The sequence below is a fragment of the Amblyomma americanum genome, chromosome 3 (genome assembly GCF_052857255.1).
Source record: "Amblyomma americanum isolate KBUSLIRL-KWMA chromosome 3, ASM5285725v1, whole genome shotgun sequence".
Classification (NCBI taxonomy): domain Eukaryota; kingdom Metazoa; phylum Arthropoda; class Arachnida; order Ixodida; family Ixodidae; genus Amblyomma; species Amblyomma americanum.
The window spans coordinates 219,127,540-219,148,677 of record NC_135499.1 but is presented as its reverse complement, the minus strand read 5'-3'; the positions used below and the strand labels follow the sequence as shown (position 1 = coordinate 219,148,677).

At 49.2% G+C, this 21,138-nt stretch overlaps 1 protein-coding gene across 1 annotated transcript in view; it reads left to right on the top strand.

Annotated features, from left to right (window-relative positions):
• The first annotated feature begins 8,310 nt into the window (after positions 1-8,310).
• LOC144126111 (uncharacterized) overlaps positions 8,311-21,138 on the top strand; it is an 85,299-nt gene continuing 72,471 nt past the window's right edge. Inside the window, exon 1 of the mRNA XM_077660054.1 lies at positions 8,311-8,977. Within this exon, the coding sequence (XP_077516180.1) occupies positions 8,958-8,977 (20 nt within the window). The 5' untranslated portion in view covers positions 8,311-8,957. The remainder of the gene's footprint in view (positions 8,978-21,138) is intronic.

Below are 21,138 nucleotides of genomic sequence, written 5' to 3'. Positions count from 1 at the left end.
TTCGATTCAAGTTAAATTCGTAGAAACAAGAACTTTCTCTGCACGCTAGGGAGATACTGACCCCACTAAGTGTGATCAAGATGGAATTGTCTGGAGAGCTTACCTCCTTAGATATATTAAATGTAATTGACTAGATCATTCGAAATACTCTCGTCCTAACATAAAGCGCATGGCCAATTTGTGAATGCACTACTGAAATAGGTTTTTTTGAAGATACGCAACACAGTGTCTGAAAGTCCAGCGTCTGATGACAAGACTCCTGCTTTCGTACTTTCGGAAATGTTGAAAGTCGATGAAAGTGAGGCCCAGTGGAAAAGTCTGCTTCAACCAATTAGGGAGCGCTGATCCATTAGCATCCACCTGAGTGCAGCCATACGGCTACAGAGGAAAGATTGACAGTTTTATATGTTATACGCATGTTGGAAAGCTGTACAACTTTCCTTTGTAGCCATATGACTGCGCTCAAGTGGATGCTAATGAGTAATTTTACTCCTTAATTGCAATCTCCATCACATTGGCGGTTTCTCCTAAATAAGTTGGAGTTACCTACTGCTCTCAAGAAGACAGGCGCGCGTTAGTGTGTCATTTAAAGAGAATTACTATATTATAGAACCACTCGGTGTTTTTTACATACAAACTTGGTTGCTGGCCTTTCCTCTTGCTTCATATCTATGCTGCGTATGACTAACATAACTTTTGTTGGCGGCCTGTAATGCAACAAGGTATAGAACATCTGCTCAATTCTAGATACGTTACCCTACCATAGCACGATGGCGCATTAGAATAGCGGTTTTTGTTTTCTTGTTCCGAGGAGCCTCGAAACAGTTTGTGCTGTCCAAATTAAAAACACGAAAAGGAGAAGTTTGCTGTATATTCGCTGAAACTACTTGCACGAAATTTGTAATAAGGGAGTAATTACTCACTGGCATCCACCCAAGCGCAGTCGTACGGCTACAAGGGGAAACTATACAGCTTTCTCAGAAACTTCGCAGTTAAAGAAAAAACCTTCCTGATCCGGGGTTCAAACCGAAATTTATTTGACGAAATTTATTTGACTAAAAAAGCGAAGCTTTGATAAACTGAAACGTAAATTTGATTTAGGCTTTCGACTTTTTAATGCTAAAAAATTAATTGTCCAACCTTGTAAACAGAAACTCAGCACAAAGGCAAGTAGGCTCATTCGAAAATTGAGACGAAAGCACGGGTGCGTGTACCGCACTAAATGCTCTAGTACTGCCCACATGGTTTCAGTTTCAGCTTCAGTTTCAGGCTTTCTCTTTTTTACAAAAAAAAAATGGAAGGATGGTTACTACTGGTTAACGTGAGATTCAGCGACATATGTTAAGGTATTTTTATTTCACGATATGTCGAGGTAGAGAATATAATAGCGATTACATATTTGTATAGTTCTAGAGCACTCTTTTAGTTTTCTCCACATACTCGCTTCCCGACTAGATGTTGACTCCAGTCCGCCGCTCTAGGCGCGCGGCGCAACCGATGACCGTCTCCTCGGGTGGCATGTTTCGCAGTAGCTCCCGCAGATGGACCGTGCAGATGGAACACCCTCTGGATATTTCCATGGTAACCACCCACTGGTCATGTATATTTCCACTCACGTCATACCCTTTTCCTCCCCACCCTCCGACCACCCTCCATTACCACCCACCGGTTACGCCGACAACGACGACTGCTACTACTACGACATCGACGACAACGACGACACGAAACCCAGTAACGGGCGCTTAACAGCTGCTGCTGTAAAAAGGGATCGGGCAAAAAGCTCTAGAAACAGCTTGACAACGGCCCTGACACCTAAAAAACGGGGAAATAGAGCATAATTAAAGGCAACAGCAGCGTCTAAAAACAGACCATTACATGGAAACGCACCATACAGAGCGAAAAATAAATGCAACCTTTTTCCACGTGAAAAGAAAAGTAACATACTTTATATCATGTTGTAGAAGTACAGAGAGCTGGGCGAGTTGGTAGTGATCCATTACAACAAACAGCGCAAAACACACAAGGACGAAAAGAAATAAGGACACGCAACGAAGGCTGACTCTCAACTGTGCGCTGTTAGTTTTTGTTTTATGTTTGTAAAGGTTGTTTTCTTCTCCGTACTTATGTGACTGCAGCCAGTCATGCGTATAAGAACTGTTTTCGATGGCGATTAAAGTCAGTTGACAGTCAGCGCTCGTCGTGTGTCTTTAATTCTTTTCGTCCTTGTGTTTTTTGCGCTGTTTGTTGTAATGGAATACTTCATATCACACGAGAAGAAATAGCATTAAAAAATAACACTTCACTCAACTCTTGCTAATTAAACCAGTTTAGCCTCTCTCAGTTAACTATACTGTAATTGGATTCATGCTACCTTGCCACTCGGAACTGTACGACCTTCCTGAAAGGGAGCTAATCAGGGTGAGAGGTAAGTAATCGCAGGATGATGTTTATGGAAAGAAATGCATGCAACAACCGATACATTTTTCTCCGAAATAAAGGTGATTTTCGACCTCAAGGGGACCCCATCTTATACTGTGAAAACGTAATGAATAGCACAGAGGTATGGCAAAGCGCGATCCGCCTTTTGCTACCGTGAACCGCTCACGCAGGAATCGAACTGTCCCTCTCCGAAATAAAGGTGATTTTCGACCTCAAGGGGACCCCATCTTATAATGTGAAAACGTAATGAATAGCACAGAGGTATGGCAAAGCGCGATCCGCCTTTTGCTACCGTGAACCGCTCACGCAGGAATCGAACTGTCCCTGCGCAGTGGCAGATGCGCGCCCGCACTAGGATCCTTGGGACCATCTGCGCATGCGCAAATGGTTCCAAGCGGATCACGCTATAATAAAACTCTCTAATGCGTTCCTTGCGAATTTTGGAATGACTTGTCTAGGGCACACCCGGATATATCCAGAAACTGAACAGCCGTCTCTAAAAGGACCCACACTCCGTCGCATCATTCTCGCTGTATCCGAAGGGAATGAAGAAGAGCCTGTAGGTGGCGCTGGCCCAACCACGCCAGACAACGCGGCGTAGGGAGGCTAGCTTTGGGAGCACATGGCAATGCACCAAATCAGGGGGTACGGGGTGATATGGGATGGGCGTCGTTAGAGAGCAGAGAGGCTAGCAGTAAGATAGCATTTGAAGAACGATTGAGAAGGATGGAGGAAAAGCGGTGGGCTAGGAAAGTTTTCAGATACCTGTATATAAAGAATGTTGACACGAAATGGAGAAAGCGAACTAGAAAATTGACAAGCAAATATCTGGACAGCAGTACGGGGGCAAATCAGCAATTATCGGTTAAGAAAAAGGTTAAAGAAACAGAGAGAGCTCTGTGGAAAACAGGGATGCTGGCGAAATCGGCACTGGGAACATATCGGACCTTTAAACAGGAAATTGTCAAAGAAAATATCTATGATAATTGTAGGGGAAGTTCTTTGTTGTCTGAGGCCAGGACTGGAGTTTTGCGGACTAAGACGTATAGAGTCAGGTACCACGAGATAGACACTTTGTGCATTGCGTGCGGAGAGGAGGAGGAAACGGCTGAACACTTGATACTTTTCTGTAAAGGGCTTCACCCTGCAGTGGAAAGCAGCGGGGCTGATTTATCCAAAGCATTGGGGTTTAAGGACAGTGAAGGGAAAGCAGATTTTAAGCGGGTAGAAGTAACCAAGCGAAGGTTATCTGATTGGTGGCTATAATCAAGACAAGAGTAAAATTTCATAAGTCATGGCTAGGTGGCTTGAGCCACCCGCCCGATTTAAAGGGTTCAGCCGTATCCATCCATCCATCCATCCATCCATCCATCCATCCATCCATCCATCCATCCATCCATCCATCCATCCATCCATCCATCCATCCATCCATCCATCCATCCATCCATCCATCCATCCATCCATCCATCCATCCATCCGTCCATCCGTCCATCCGTCCGTCCGTCCGTCCGTCCGTCCGCCCGTCCGTCCGCCCGTCCGTCCACCCACCCACCCACCCACCCACCCACCTATCCATCCATCCATCCATCCATCCACCCACCCACCCACACACACACCCGTCCACCCGTCCGTCCATCCGTCCGTCCGTCCGTCCGTCCGTCCGTCCATCCATCCATCCATCCATCCATCCATCCATCCATCCATCCATCCATCCATCCATCCATCCATCCATCCACCCACCCGTCCACCCGTCCGTCCACCCGTCCGTCCGTCCGTCCGTCCGTCCGTCCGTCCGTCCGTCCGTCCGTCCGTCCGTCCGTCCGTCCGTCCGTCCGTCCATCCATCCATCCATCCATCCATCCATCCATCCATCCATCCATCCATCCATCCATCCATCCATCCATCCATCCATCCATCCATCCATCCATCCATCCTACGTGCAGATTAGCCTCTAATAATAAAACATTTTTCTGCTAGTGAGCCAACGCAAATTCAGAATCAAGAATTAACGTTGGTATGAGCTCCCAGAGACTTACATCGTTGTCCTGTCATGGGGAGAGATGTCAGTCGTAAATGTTTTTGGTTTTGAAGGGTTTCACTCATGAAAAAGAAAACGTAAACTAAACATGATATTTTCGCAGGAAGAATACGCACAGAATTCAGTGAACTGTGCCCCGCCACCGTCTCTCGGCTTCCGGGCCCACAGATTGCGACTCGCGGCGACCGACGAGCTGTGTTGACCACCACTTCGCATGCCTCTCCGGCACCTCTCCTACTACGGCTTCGTCGGAGAAATCTGCGAGGGCTGTTTCGTGCGCATGGCTTCGGGGAGTTGTGACGAAACTTGTTTTCGAAGCGCGGTAATAAAGGACGGTTGCTGCTGGGGGCCCCTCGCGGGCGATGCGGAATCTGTTGATAAAGGCCAGTCGTGTTTGAAAGCAGCCAGAACTAAACAAGAGTCGGACTTCTGCGTGAGCACACTCAGATGTCACGGCTATAGCTGCATTTCAAGGCCAAAACAGCGTTCCGCGCTTCATCGCAGAAACCGTTTTGCACGGGTATATATCTTGCGTTTATGCGGTATATTAACATCAGGGATTATTTTATTACGAAGTTTCAAAACATAGGTCAGACGTACCTATTCGATTCCCATTAAAGGGACATTGAGGAGTAATTGAAGTTGGCTTGTATCGATAGAATACCAGCGCCTAACCACAAAAGCACCACTTTTACTGAAAACCAAGCTCTTGTAAGGTAGAAAACATCAATAACTAAAATAGTACAGGTATCGCCGCCACAGGCCAATCTCGGAAGTACAAGTGTGATGACGAAATACGAGAAAAGAAGTCACGGATCTCTGAGGCTGACGAACGTGCATGAAGGTTACGCGTTTGATCGATATTGAAGTACATAAGTTTTGTTTTGAAGCCATCAGTGCACTTTTATCACACGAGGAAGGCGGAAAAAAGCAACCTGAATGTTGGAAGTCAAAGAAAACTTGTAATTGGCGGCGCAACAAGCAGCGGAGGGCCTTTAAGTGCCTCTATAAGTGCTCCTCGGACGAAGTTTGTGCAACGGAACGCACCTGCGATAAGGAAAATGAGCTGTGGATAGCTAACGTTCCACGCACCTTCACGTTAGCAAACGCACCGGTCGTAGTGTTCGCTTCGTCAACGTACTAAGACGATGGGCTGCATAAACAGCCCTAGAAGGACGATGATTACCGAATTTAAATATTCCCGCGGTACCAGTCTCTACACATCAGTCGTGACGGTGGCTCGGCGGTGACAGCTACGCTGCCGACTCCTCGGCGCTCGGACTTTCTTGCCAGACCTGCTGCCTCTGCACTCAAAAGCATCGCACGATGTGTGGGGCTGAGGTCGCTGAAGTGCAGGCCGCAGTTCTTTGCGAGAACTTCGTTGTCGTAACCGGGAACGGGACCCATCGTAACGTTGATGCAAACGTAAACGAAGCGATGACAGCTGATAGAGGCCTGCAACGTCCGGCAGGCAGTAGTTTGCCTTCCGGCTGCTGCTAGGTGACTGCGCAGTGCTCGCTACCAGCAATCACGGAGTTTCTGTTTCCGCCACTTTAGGTCACTTTTGTCCTATTTCGTCATCAGAGTCCCGAGTTTGAATCGGAGCGACGGGAAACAGTTTCAGCTTCGGATCCAAATCTGTTAGCAATAAATGCACCTTTCGCCGCCGGACAAGCGGCAACGAAGCCACGAAATGCCGAACTATCGGATTTTACTAAAAAAATTGATAGTGTTGTCTTCAGTGTCCCTTTAAACGTTTGAAGGTACTGCAGACATCGCAGTATAAAGTCACGTCCAACGTATGCCCGTCATGAAGCTTGCTGCCCGCTCTTTCCCGCAAAGCGTACGCAAGCTACATTCTCGACTTCCGATGAGCTCTCGCCCATTCTTACATTCCGCAATCCCACCAGGAACACAGACCGGCGTATTCACTTCCGATTGCGCGCGCGGTCATGAGCACTGTCCCTCACACCAGGTTGAATGCAAGCGACAGTGGGAGACGACCGGACGTACGCAAGCCTTCGCTTCGCACGTAGTAAGCAGGATCGTAATCTGTCTCCTGGATCTGCTCGTAATTTAACTGTTACTCGCATTTGCACCGTCTGCGGTTCTGCACCGACCTTTGAAGAGTAGGTACAGGTTTTGGTGATAGAGCGCCTCTACATCCATCTCACCGTGCAGAACAAGTATACGTCCGTAATATACATTTTAATAAGTAAGACAGCTTATGCTAGATATTTTTTACCTGCAAACAGAGCAAATAGGATGTTCATCATTGAAAATGTTTAGATTCTGCCTCACAGCCATGCCAAAAAGCATGCCGAATCATTTTAAGGCCTATGCTGGTATAGCGGCGATGTCGGCGAGCCTGCTGAGGCGAAGGCGTGTTCCACCGCGATGCACGAAAGACCAGCCGGAAAGCCAGAAGCGTGAACGATCCGCTTCGGGGTGAAATAGCGACGTTGTTTGGGGACGACTAGACAATCATAAAGCCCGCTGCTTTCTGTGCTCACGAAAGTTCGCGTTCATGGAGTTCAAAACCCTGCGGGTTCGTGGTTAGCGCTAGGCAAACGGCCCCCGCTCAGCCGTCGCCACACGTGAGCAGAGATGCGGCGCGCCCGGTCACCTTCGACCGGAGAACACTAATCACCACAAGGAAATCCTCAAATAACGTCCATGAAGCCTACTTCGGCTCATTACAGAAAATTCATATCTGTGCTTCATGTTTGCATGGAAATAGCCCGGAGTAATAGTGCAATTCGCACGCTGCCACCCAGCGAGGTGTGCCAACAAGTATGCAACCGAAAGACATGACATTTGTCATGAACGTAGCAGCACAAGCAATTTATTGCTGTCACACTCGAAGTACGCGCAATGAACGGCAGTCGCCCCATTATAGATAGTGGTATATATACATACATATATATATATATATATATATATATATATATATATATATATATATATATATATATATATATATATATATATATATATATATATATATATATATATATATATATATATATATATATATATATATATATATATATATATATATACAGAGAGAGAGAGCCTGGAATCACACCGTCGCAACCGTGACACTAAACATAGGAGAAAGTTTTGGAAATACGTCGGAATTTGAAAAACAGTGAATCTAGCTAGCTGTACGACGTACCTAGGAAGAAAATGCACTGGGTGCCTCTGACGTACCTATATATCCGCAGCCTTAAAAACGGCAGTGGGACCAGTTTGACGTCCCTGGGAAAAAAACGTACCGACTCCATGCGTTGTCCATTTAACAACAGCTTTTCTTTGCGTGTGATTCGGCAAAACAAGAGAAAGCGCGTTAAAAAATCGCGTTGGAATGAGGCAGGAAAACAGCTGATAATTCAATTACTCGCTATGTGAAAATTCGTGGTTGATTTAGTAATGATGACAGCACGTAGCTCTAGTTTCATGAAAAGTGTTAAAAAATCCTCCGGCTCCACGCCCATCTCCATGGCTGAAACGTACACAAACAACTGCTCGCGCATGTACGCACGAAAGCGCATCTCCCAGCACACATATGATAAGCATGCGACACAGTCAGCAATGCGCACAATGAGCAGAAAACTGTTGTCTCATCTCCTGATCATCGTCTTCGTCCGGCGTTCGCGCTTCCCCTTATTCTCCGCAGCCCTTGAAATCCCAGCGAAAGGCAAGCGAGCCACTTGGCTCATTTCCATTTGTGGCAATAGATGGCGCCACGTTCCCGAACTCTTTCCCTTTTCTGTTCATCTCCAAAGCGTTCGCGCCCGCCGCCCACCTTCTGCACCCAGGCGCAGCCGGCGCGACGCAACGACGCAACCGTCGCGCAGTCGGTGGCGAAGACGCCAGCGGCTGGGGTGCACGGCGAGGGCCTGCTAACGTCAAAACGAAACCCCCTTCGTCTGTGAGCCGCCAACCGCGCCAGGTCGACAGGAGGCGCCGGATCTTTTCGCGCTCGTACACTCCGCTGGCATGGATTTCTAGATACCGGCGCGCCGCGGACACTGCATCACCGAGCGACGGGCAACGACGACGGAGCTCGGGGCTCGGAGCCACGGCGCGGTGCCAGCGGCTGCCGGTCGCAACCACCTGCGGTACGGCGCTACCGACGGGCTTCGCGAAGCGCTCGGGAGCCAGTGGACCCCTCTCGGAGAGCCAGTGTCTGTGCGCGCGCCGGTGAGAAGGAACAGCGTCTTTGGAGCAGCGTCACGGTGCACGGTTCTTGAGTCGCGAAGAAGACGTCGTGTCTGCCCGGGAGGCGGCGGACGCCGGTGCTGGTGCATCGAGAGTGCGCCATGACCGCGCCGCGCTCGCAGAGAGCACGGCCGCGGAGGCGAGCGGCCCCGAGGCAGGGGGCACCCGGGGTTCCCAGGCCTCGGTGCCGTCACTGACGCTGGCAGGGGCGGCGGAAGAGGCGGCTGACGGCGATGCAACCTCACTCAAGGCCTACATGGAAGGCGTCGGCAGGCGGTGAGTGGAAGCAGCTTCCCTCAACTTGTGCGCGCATATGCACCCTGAGTGTGCCGTAGAGCGCGTAGCTCGCGCTGAGAACGTACATCGAACCCTCAAAGAGCCGCAGTGCACACAGGTGAGGAAACGACTGGGTTTTGACCACCTCAGATCAAAGCCTCGAAACACGACGTAGGAAACCATCCATGAGGTGTACCCACTGCTCTCGAGGGTTGATGTGGTACCGCGATTCTCCAGCAGCACGTCGCACGCAGATCGAGCTTTGCATTCTAATTCGAATGTACGAAACACATTTGTTGATTCTGACTCACGATTTTCCATTAAGAGATCTGAGCCGAATGTCGTGCTACACATATTACGAGTTTCGAAAAAAGAATGACGCATCCAGTAGAACCCAGTTCTCATCTGCGAATAGACCTAGGGAGTCGGGTCATTTGCTGAAACGAACAAAATTGCTTCCGTCTTTTCTTATATAAGCTCCTCGTACGTTGCATGCCTCGACGCGGGCAAAGTGACGCCGGCTAAGGAAGCTTGTACACAAGTTGGGAAGCCCGAAGAGGAGCTGCACGGCATTTGAAGGCCAGTATAGCCTCCCTCTCTCCAGAGAAGCAGCACATTGCGTCATCGCACCCTGAATTCTGGTTCTACTGAATGTTTGATTCTAAACGTCATTTTTCTTTACTATTGGCCTGAATTGTTTTACCATACCTGAGCGCATTTCCGACACAGAGATGGCGCCTCGCGATTATAAGAGCTGCGAGAAGTACGATTAGACGTTTCGAGTGACAGCCGTTCTTGGCCCGTACTAGGTTCGTGTTCTCTCAGTCGCCGGGTGTCCAACGGTCTTTTTCATCTTTTTTGACTGTTACAAGCATCCCCTGGCATGTTGCTCGGTTTTCTCTAGGGATAGGAGCTTGGAACTGGTGTCCTCCGACATCAAGCCAAAGCCCGACACGAGGCCAGAATATCATCTAAGCGAGACGCACAGCTACGCGGAAAGAGGACAGCATTTCGTGAATATGTTGCATAATTGTGTCATAGGGGAACAGCCTACGCGTTGTCATAGACATAAAAAAATTCGGTTATCGGTTATTCTTCAGTTGGTTTAGGGGTGGGATTTTGATCAGGAAAGGAAAGGCCTCACTTCTTCGTGGGCACCTCAACCGCGCCGTGAGAGAAGTGAAGATGGGCGTGATAGGAGGAAAAGAGAAAGAGGCGCCATCGTAGAGGTCTGCAAGTAAATTTCGACCACCTGGAGCTTTTTAACGCGCACAAACCACGTCCTCGCCCCCAACAGCCTAGCGCTTCACCACTGAGCTATAGCGGCTGACAGCGGACACCTGAACCGCGCCGTGAGGTGTAAAAGGGAGTTCTTGCGACTTGCTTCCATCAACGTGTGGCGCGCAGCGGCTGGGATTCGATTCTCCGACCCGCCCTCAGCAGCTGAACGCTGAAGATACAGCAACCGGAGCAGTTTGTGGTGTTCAGGTCACGGTGTATATTCACGGACTCAAGAACTGCGCTACAGATTTTAGGACGGTGTCTACGCCACATCGCCTACCAGCCTCTAACACTAGAGATCACTGAGCTTCTTTCATCCGCTCAAGAAAAAGGTCACCGAACAGTACTTCAATGCATCCCTGGACACTGCGGGCTCGAGGGAAATGAGAGGGCCGGTGCTGAATCAAAGAGCGCTCTCAGAAATGGCCTCCGTAGAGCTGTGCCTTGCTCAAGACCGGACGTACACCGCTTGTCTTCTTTCGGACTTTATGAAGAGTGCGACGGCGAGATACTGGGCCCAGCCAGACGCTTGGCACGTGCGCCTTAAAAGACTAGATCCGGCAATGAAATTTTGGGTCCCACGCGGAATTCCGCGGCCTCATGCATGCTTGATGCATAGACTTCGTTTAGACGTACGTCGCTTTCACGCGAAAGTACTTGCATTTAATTGGACTAGCGGACACCCCGGTCTGTTCCACTTGTGGCATTTACCGAGACTGTGGAGAATGTACTAGTGGTGCGTCCAGTATATGCGCGCAAAAGACTAACGTTGGCTGCTTTCTTGAAGCGGTTCGACATAAGGCCACTCTCGGAGGACTTACTGCTAAGCGCTTGGCCGCAGAGTTGGAAAGCAGCCCAGGCGGGCGTTCTCACGTTTCTTTTTTTGAGCGACACGGGCCTCGACTCGCGGTTGTGATGCCATCAAATGTGCGTGCACATATTCTCATCTCTCTTCTCATCACATCGTCACCCATCACGACCCTTTTTCTTCTCTTCTTCCCCAGTTGGGAGTAGCAGGCCGGACATCCATCCCTGCGGCCTACCTCTTTGCCCTTCTTTTAATTAAAATTATCTCTCTCTGGGCCATTCACATGAACGCTGCCTTACTTCTTTCTTTCTTTGTCACATGACCCGTGACTAGTGTGCACTTGCCCCTCTGGCGCACATGTAGTCAAACGACTAAATATTTTATGCACTGATGAAGCGTTCCTCAGCTGTGTGGCCTGACCCGAATTTAAAACATTAAGAATAACAAAAAAAAGAACTACCACAAAGCCGACGTGGCATCGAAGTCTTACATCAGCGTGGAGTCAGTGCCAAAAACCTCCGTACGTTTGTGTTAGAGTTATAATTTGAGTATCGAAGTTCTTTTTCGCATAGTTCTACAGATTAACCCGTTATAGAGCGTGCGAAAAAGCGCGACAGTTATTTCAATATTTTATTGCAGTTTACATGGTTACGTCCATGCGACTTTCGAGGGAAATCGCTATGTTCCTGTTATACTCATTAACTCATAACGTTCTTAGCCATTTCGGCGAATTGTTATAGCAGTTTGACGGAGCCTGAAGGAATCCTTCCGCTGTGTTTGACGGCGAGGCGCAGTAGCCGTAGGAAAGTGTTGCACGAGTAGTAGACTGGCGTGCATATTGCTAGTTATTAGTAGTCTGTCAAAAAAAAAAACGAAAGATGCCCTGGCTTAAACTGCAAGAGAAAAGATCATCGAGGAAGTTCAAAAATGGGTTTACACTGAACCAATTTTGCGCAGTTTTGGACGGAGACACTTTGATGCGACAGCAATGGAGGTGATGCTGTAATAGGAAGCGGAAACGTTAGTGCGAAAATCGCGGAAGTAACTGGTAAGAGAACGAATAGAAAACACTGACCGAGTGCAGCTTCGTATCTGCCGCACTCAAGGCTCGTAACTGGCACGAAGCAAGTGTTAGCACTAGGGTGCGCGTTTTCTTCCAAAAGACTGCGCAATGCAAGTTTTTTGTCGTCGTAATGAAGTTCGACAGACGCCACAAGTGTAAGTGGCGACGGTTTATGAGGCTGGCTTTGAATTTGTCGCAACACATACAGCTCGGCTTGGCGACTCCGACGGACGAGTCATTCGACGCTAAATACTCGAAGCCCCGTAGTTTTACGCCATAGGGAGATAGCGGGGGCGCCTCAGCGCCAGCGTCGACGCCAGTGCAAAGTGGGCATATGGGAAAAACTAACTTTTTTTTGTCTCCTCGTGACGTCCTGTCTGGAGGGAGACGAGCCCCTTTGTCTTTGGGCCCGCATTGTGCATATACGGGCGGGCACTGGAGTGCCGCGGCAGCACCTGGCGCCTCAGCTGCGCGGAAGGAGGGAGGTAGCATGCTTTATACACGAGCGTCACTCGTGCGTCAGTCAGCGCGGCTGGGGAACCTTTGTGAGCGTGCCCGCTACACAAAGCTGCGCGAATATGCTGGAAAGAGGCGCTTGAAACCACCGCTTCGATGCAGGGACCACGTGCCTATAGAGCCGATACCTTTTCACACTACGCTGCGACACCAGTACATTTGCGTGGTCTCCAGCACCCACTGCAGCTGTGACCGAAAAGGCATAGATAGAGTGTGAAAACTGGAGAAAAGAAAACGTAGTTTGTTCCCACGGACTAAGCCCCACTGGCTCCCCTATCCAGCGATACAACGTCATAGGAGAGAGAAAACGCGAGCAAGGGGAGTTTGTCAGAGCAAATACACACGGGTGCTCTGCACCATGCAAAGAAAATAATTGTTCAGAAACATATTTCAAAATTGCAATCGTCATCATGTCCGATTACGGCTATTGCGGGACGAAAGTAGCTCCCATCGACTCACAACTGACCCTGCCCGACGCCAGCTGCAGTCACACTGTTCCCGCAGACTTACTGATCGCATCCGCCCACATGTCTCTCTGACGCCCCTGTTACGCTTGCCTTCTCTTGGATTAATCCACTCCGTTATCTTAGGCGACCATCGGTTATCTGCTCCTGTACATTACACGCCGTGCCGATGGCCATTTCTTCTTTTTGATTTCAGTCGGATGTCATTAATTCGCGTTTATTCAATGACCCATTCTGCCCTCTTTCTCTTAACGTTACGCCTATCATTTTCCTTCCCCATAGCTCGCCGCGCTGTCTTCAACTTCAACTTAATTTCAAGCCTTTTCGTTATCCTCAAAGTTCGTGCCCCGTAGATGAGTAGCGGCAAAATTTGAATGCGCTGTCCTCAAGTTAGTGCCCCGTAGATGAGTAGCGGCAAAATTTGAATGCAGATTTCAAGCGTCCCAGAGGCATCTTCTGTTTCTCAAAGCTTTCAGCTAGGACTATACGACGTGAATGCACACACGGAAAACATTACTGTCTTAACATGGGCCAGGAATGGAGCTTTAATGGCAGCTACCATGTCTGAAAATTTAAGCTCCGCCTATAGTGGTTATGGGTCTCGTCGGCGGCTCCTCTTGCCCACTCAGATACGGATGCTGTGTCCATATTATGTGAAAGACCTTACGACATTCACATAAAGTTCGCTTTTACCCAGCCGTACAAACGTGCCTGCGAGGTCTACAGGAAGTCTGTCGGAACGGCCATGTTTTCATTACGCTTTTTGCTGAAAACAGCTCGTCGTACGTTTGCAGAGATCCTGCAACTTCTGAAATCATCATGGTCACTTACAAGATTGTTTTGCCGCGTCTCCTGTCCGGCAATGTTGGGCTCAACACCATATTTTTGCATGGTGATTTAAATTGCCGTCCATATGCACCGAGCTCCTGACTTCAAGGTGCCTTTTCCCGTGTTATGGATTTTCATGACGTCGTTTTCATTCGACAATGTCAAATGAGTCATGCTTGGATGGTGACTTGTGAGAATAGTGTATCAAAACAAAAGCTTGTTGACTTGTTTGAGCTGCGCGTAAAAAGACTGAAATGCATGATATTTGATCCGGAAACCAGGACAGTCAAGTTGAAGCTAGTCTGGCTCCCACGCCACATGGAGCAACGCCTTGAGATGGAACACATGGGAACATCAAACCGTGAAGTTTCGATAGCACTGAAAGATGGGGTTTCATCTTCAAACATTCTCCATACCTTGTATATATATTTGGGATTCAGGCCTTGATGGTTATACTGGGGCAGGCCTCCACTATGTCTTCGGTGCAGCAGGGTTGGACACGTAAGGCGTCAGTGCCGCCCTGATGCATCCAATGTCGTCGCCTTGCTCAAAGAATGGATAGCTCTGTCATGAGCTATGCCGATAGGTTGCGCCAAGGCCACTGGCCCAAAAAGGACCATGTAGTGTCCGAGCACATCATGGATATTTCAGAAGTTGTGGACGCTGCCGGATACCTCAGAACCGTGGTTCCACTCGAGTAAATGCCCACTGACCACTCACAACACATCAAGCCGCCGCCTTCAGAACCTCCGGAGCCCAAGCCTCCAAACTCTGGCCCGCTTGAGCATGGCGCGCCTGATCTTGAGCTCGGTGGACAGCCGCGTTCTATCGTGGAGGAAACGTAAGCTCTGCCTCTAGAGGCTGCTGAGGCGTCGGTGAACGAGCGTCCAGGCTGCTCCCCCTGTGTTCCGTCGCTGAAGTGCAGTGCACCGCGTCTGGAGTCAGCCACTGACGTCAGCAAAGAACTGTCGGCTGACTATCGAGCTGGAAGTGATGTGGTGCTCCAAACCTCATGGTTGGAAGCCTTAGCCACCTCGGAGGTCTCCACGGACAGCAGTGCGCCTCTGAACTGTCCCGCGGATGGGCAGCCGAGTGTTAGCGGATATCAGTGCAAGGTATCCAAATGCGGAGGGCAGATGACGGATGGGTTCCAAAAAGATGCCAATGACAGCCCCGAAGGACGCCAAATCACAGGCGGCTCTCCCCGCCCTGGTGGATAGAGTTAAATAAGGTACTCCGCAAAATGGCGGGGCCCGGCACACAGCTTTTGAAGTCGATGCCCTTAACGGTAGAGGCTTGCGGAATGATTACGCAATGAGGTGCGTCATTATTTTATGTTTGCAGTCTTGGAGAGTGAGAACATTGCTGATTCCTAGCTTAAAGGCATTTAGAACTACGTTATAAAACGTCCACTAAAGACCGGTCGTTAATCAGAAGCTTACCAAATCTATTGCGCTTCAATCATCTGTTCAACAGGGCTGCCCGCTATCGCCTTTGTTATTCGCTTTATACCTTCATTTGCTATGCTTTAGTATATCATTGAAAACACAGCAATTCGTGGCTTCTCACTATTGCAATGTAAAATTAAAATTTTGGCTTATGCTGACGACGTTGCCCTTTTCTGTTCCGGAAAAGAGAGTGCGCTCGAGGTGTTGCATGTAACAGAGCAGTTTTGTTCGGGTGCGGCTCTAAACCTTGATAAACCAAAGGTGTTTTGGCTAGGAAGGACACTGGGGTACAAAAGCAAAGGACTCCGAAGACTTACAGTATTTGTGTGTTCCCTTGCATCAGTATATATGGTGAAGCGCAAAGGGGCTGAAAAACTTGGCTGCATGAAGAGTGCATATTGGGGAGATGCAAGGAGTTTAATATTAGAGTTTTTCAAGTTGGCCATCGTCGTCTAAACAGGCAAATAAAAATCACTGCATGTCTGTACTGCGTAAGGCAGGCCAAGAAACCTAACACACAGTCCACTGTTAGAGGCACGAGGGTGAGAGTCTCTACATACGATGTTCATAGTACCGTCGGCATACGCAGGGCTTTCGAGCACAGTATGCTATACGCTGTATCGACTGCGCCGCAGTTGTCTCAGTGCGCACTGTTGTTCACTTGTCCTAACCAGTACCGTAAGCCGTTTGTAAACTCAGCATCCGGACGAAGTCGATGATAATCAGTTTCCAGATGGCGAGGAAGACTGGGCGGTGGTCTAGGTCTGATGTGGGTCGATTAAGTGTAGAAATGGCCAATGATGTAACGGCGAACCCCAGCGCCGATTCTTTTCTTCGTAGACATATCTTTTACCTAGTTGTGACGCATCTGATTTCGTGAAGATAATCATCGTGTAGTCAGGATGCTTCAGTTTGTTAACGCACGCTGTACGGGTAGCTAGAAGTAAGGGCCAGCCTCGAGGAGCAAAGTACGTGACCACGCCTTGGCTGACCGGACGGCGTTGTGCAGTTCTCTTCGAAAACGGCGCAATTCAGACTTTTGCAGTTGTTAGGGACCCCGCCGCGGTGGCTCAGTGGTTAGGGCGCTCGACTACTGATCCGGAGTTCCCGGGTTCGAACCCGACCGCGGTGGCTGCGTTTTTATGGAGGGAAAACGCTAAGGCGCCCGTGTGCTGTGCGATGTCAGTGCACGTTAAAGATCCCCCGGTGGTCGAAATTATTCCGGAGCCCTCCACTACGGCACCTATTCTTCCTTTCTTCTTTCACTCCCTCCTTTATCCCTTCCCTTACGGCGCGGTTCAGGTGTCCAAAGATATATGAGACAGATACTGCGCCATTTCCTTCCCCAAAAAACCAATTATTATTATTATTGTTAGGGCCCACCGAGATGTGAGACAGATAGCGCGCTATTTCCATTCCCCCAAAACCATTTTTTTTTTCAGTGGTTAGAGGCGAAACGCTAAGGCGCCCGTGTGCTGTGCGATGCACGTTAAAGATCCCCAGGTGGTCGAAATCATTCCGAGCCCTCCACTACGCACCTCTTTCTTCCTTTCTTCTTTCAGTTCCTCCTTCACCCTTTCCCTTACGGCGCGGTTCAGGTGTCCGCCGAGATAACTGAGACAGATACTGCGCAGTTTCCTTTCACCGAAAACTAATTTTCATTTTCACTCTCGATGCTTCGACGGCCAACAAGTGACGCGTGTGCGCAGAGTGGCGCTGCGGTTCGAATGCCCACGGCGGGCGGCACACAGCAGTCGGCCATGATGGAAGTGCGCAGCCAGGAAGCGTCGCTCGTAATTACGTGGAGTGGAGCCTCGGAGTGAAGGGGCGAAATTGATTCCGTTTAAGCGCTATCTTCGCCTTTTTTCCCCGTTCTGCACGGTGCGGCGACTCGGCCGAAAGGGATGCCCGGAAAAGCAGAGAAATATATCCGCGCGCGAAGAACACGACACCGCGGCGCGCGTCCGTTGCGCGCGAAATGTCAGCGGTCACCGAATCCATGGAGTCCGGGCGGCAGCATGCAGGTGACGAACGCGCTCAATGACCGGCTCTGCTGGTGGCGTGTGCTTACTCAATTAAGGCGAGGAACGGGCTCTCGCCCGCCATGCGCTGCCGCTGTTTTCACTGCTCCGGACTAGGCTGTAGACCAAACTTCAGCGAAGTTCCATGGCAGATGAGGGGCTTGATTTTATGATTAATTTTTCTCTGTCTTCTTCATACTCGGTTGTGTCTGCACCGCCGGGGCGCGTAAATTCTGCGGGATTGAAAATGGCTCCGCGGCACTGCGGAGAGTGACGTCACGCAGCGTTCCATAAAACGTAACATGTCCTTGTGCTGTTGCCTTCGCTTTGCATCTGCGTCGCCTGTCAAGCGTTGGCTGCTTTGCAATGCTTGGTGCACTTAAATCACGGCTAAAGAGCACCGGCCAGGCATGTCGCGTCCTGTGTGAACGAGCGTTCATGCTCAGGAATTGGGAGCGCAAGAAGGTACTGTGTTGGTATTTTCGTGCAAGAGATTAAGCTGGATTCGTAAGCACGAAAAAAGAAATACAGGAATTTTATATCTTGCGTGGGTGTCCGCATTCACAGCTAACACGAAATGCGCGCCATTTCTGTGCTGACTAATCTTTACTTATTCCCCCCCCCCCCCCCCCTATATAATTTGAAACCTGTGCTTTAAGCCACGTAGAACGATTTTAAGCGAGGCATGCGAAATTAACGCAGAAAATCGTCTTTATGGTCTTCGCCTTCGCGTTTCACGCAAGCGCTTGTGTGGCTGCGGAACGTATGTTCCCGTGTTTTGCGCTCCTCAGAATTTTCTAAACCCGCGAAATAAGCTGAACTGTTTAAATAATGACTTATTTTTGCAGAAATGAGTGAAAATAAATGCAATACACATTCTGGAAGCTCCGACAGGATCATAATTCGTGACTCACAGGGGTATATATTTTACTTGTCTGACGACCTCGTTCTCTCCAGCGCTCCAAACTAGGCTCTTTTTCCGGTTACCTCACTTGGCACCTCGCCAGTTAGCTAACGCAGTTGTGCGTTTCCATCGACCAACTGTCATAGCGAACATTTTTCAGCCACGTCACCGTCAGACCTGTGCGCCGCGACGCGCATCAGCTGAGTTTATGCGTTCGTTCCAGTCCTTACCGGGTGTCTCAGGGAAGACTAAATAATTCTCATAAATAGGATTTTTGAAATAAAAATATGGCTTTTTCACCATAGTACTATCAATGTTGGCGGACACCAGAAAACCGATGAATCGTTTTTAGTAAGCTGGTTAACTAATTTTTAATAATTAACTCTCTTAACTATTAGAGTTAGGCGCCTGGTTGCAATTAGAGACTTGTAGCCCGTCGTTAGTAATAGCCATGCCAGTTTTCAGAAATTCGAAAACGCGATTATCCTCGGCGCTGTGGCTCGACAAAATTTGGCTACATCGTGCCAAAATACATGCGCTTTCGAAAAGTATGCAGGCAGAGCAACCATTCCAGTGCACGATACCCGAGTGCACGATACCCTGCTGGTCCTTGGACCCAAGTTATTAAAACGTATTTCTGGCATACGGCGGAGTACTAGACGCACTCTGGCACGGGTCGGCCCGGTATTGCACTGCCTCCGTGATCGGCCCGGGGCATATTAGCCGCCGCCTTTTCTTTCCATCTTCGATATCCTCTCCAATCATTTAACTCTTCTACTGTCGGCACGCGGCAGCGAGCGTGGCTCGGCTTGAGCCAGTAGGCAGGCCCGTGCACTTTACTTTCTATCTTCCTGGCAGCAGCAGTACAGTACAGTACAGTACAGTGCACGTAACTTGTCAAAAATGCCAAATTCTAAATTCTGATATGGCTACTACTAACTGATATGGCTGATAAAGCCTGATAAAACTGATAAAAACTGATATGGCTACTAGTAACGACCGGCTACAGATCTCTAATTGCAACCAGTTGCCTAGCTGTGAAAATTAAAAAGTTAGTTATCAGATATTTGTTAACCAGCTTAACGTAAGACAATTCGCCGGCTTTCCGGTGTCCGCCAACACTGCAGGTAATACTACGCCACGAAAGCCGCGTTTTTACCCCAAAAATTAATAATAATAATAATTGATTTTGGGGAAAAGAAATGGCGCAGTATCTGTCTCATATATCGTTGGACACCTGAACCGCGCCGTAAGGGAAGGGATAAGGAAGGGAGTGAAAGAAGAAAGGAAGAAGGAGGTGCCGTAGTGGAGGGCTCCGGAAAAATTTCGACCACCTGGGGATCTTTAACGTGCACTAACATCGCACAGCACAAGGGAGCCTTAGCGTTTTTCCTCCATAAAAACGCAGCCGCCGCGGTCGGGTTCGAACCCCAAAAAGCCTATTTCTGAAAATTACTTAGTCTTTCCTGAAACACCTGCTATAGTGTAGCGACTTATCTGGCGCCGTCTTCCTTTCACCGCAATGGGCAGAACCTTAACTTCTTTCGCTTTTCCTGCACCTGGCGGTCAACTGAGCTGGCGAAGACGCGTATGGGGCTCCATTCTGCGAGTGTGCACACGTTCGCAAAGCATGCCTGAATCCGGATCTCGCAGCAGGCGTTGCTGTACACGACACGCGTCGCAAGAAGTGTCGCCGGCACGTTCGGTTGTTTTTGTTTGTGTTGCTGCGAAAAAGACGACGATGAAGCGGGCAGTGGCGCGGGACGGAGCGCTCGCGCTAGGTCCGCCGGCATTAAGTCGTATTACGTCGTGTTACGCAATCATATTTCATCATATTTCGCCGCGTTACAATGTATTTGCTAATTCCAGTTGCACTGCTATACAAGTTCTTGCCTGGCTGTTGCGGGGTGGAGTTTGCAGAACGGTACAAAGGGGCGCAAAAATGAAACTGCAGACACACACGCGGAACGCTGGGTGTATTGCTACCGAGTGGCCATCCCTGTATTTCGTAGTCTTAATCTTTCTTTTTCGTCCACCACTTCTTCCTGCTCTTCACTGTTCCTACTCATTCAGGCTGACATAACGTGAACAGCCCATCCTCCTATACGTGGACGGCCCCGTGTGCAGTGCCTGCTTCCAAAGGCACGAGTGCTTTGTATACTGTCACCCAGGTGCCCTTGGACCTGTATTGATATCCGAGTTAGCTGCGCAGTGGGGACGCAGAAGAGGGTGAAAATCTGGCGTACAAGTCCCACATACAAAGCAGTTCTGCGTTGAAAAATCACAAGACGGTGACAAATTTGTAACGCGAGTGGTCCACCGTTATCTGCCTGGTGCTCGCGGAGAAAGGGCGACACATTAAACTGTTTTATTAGATATCAGGATGTGTTATAATTAGAGTATCCGCCTCGTATGCGGAAGAGCCAGGGAGCATGCGGAAGGCGCTGGGCTCGTGTATGCCGGAGATTAATTTTTACCGGTACGTTTGCAGCAGTGAGCTTTCGGATGCCGATGCCAACTGCGAAAAACTGAGGAAAGAGCTAAGAACAGCTAACATTGTAACCACTAGGCTGCTGCAGCGGGAGGTAGGAGGTGCATTTTTACGTATAGGAGCCCGGAGGTATACTCGAAGCCCCCCATGCCCTATGGTACGGGCCCGGGTTCGGATGAGGACGACGCCCCTGACGCCACAGACTAGATAAGAACAGCTAATGCTAAAATATCTGCAGAATTCAACGGCAAAATCGTTGTAGGAAGTAGTCTGAAGCGAATAAGAATTTCAAGCGCCACATGGTGCTTCGAAGTGACAAGTCTTTCCATTCTCTTAC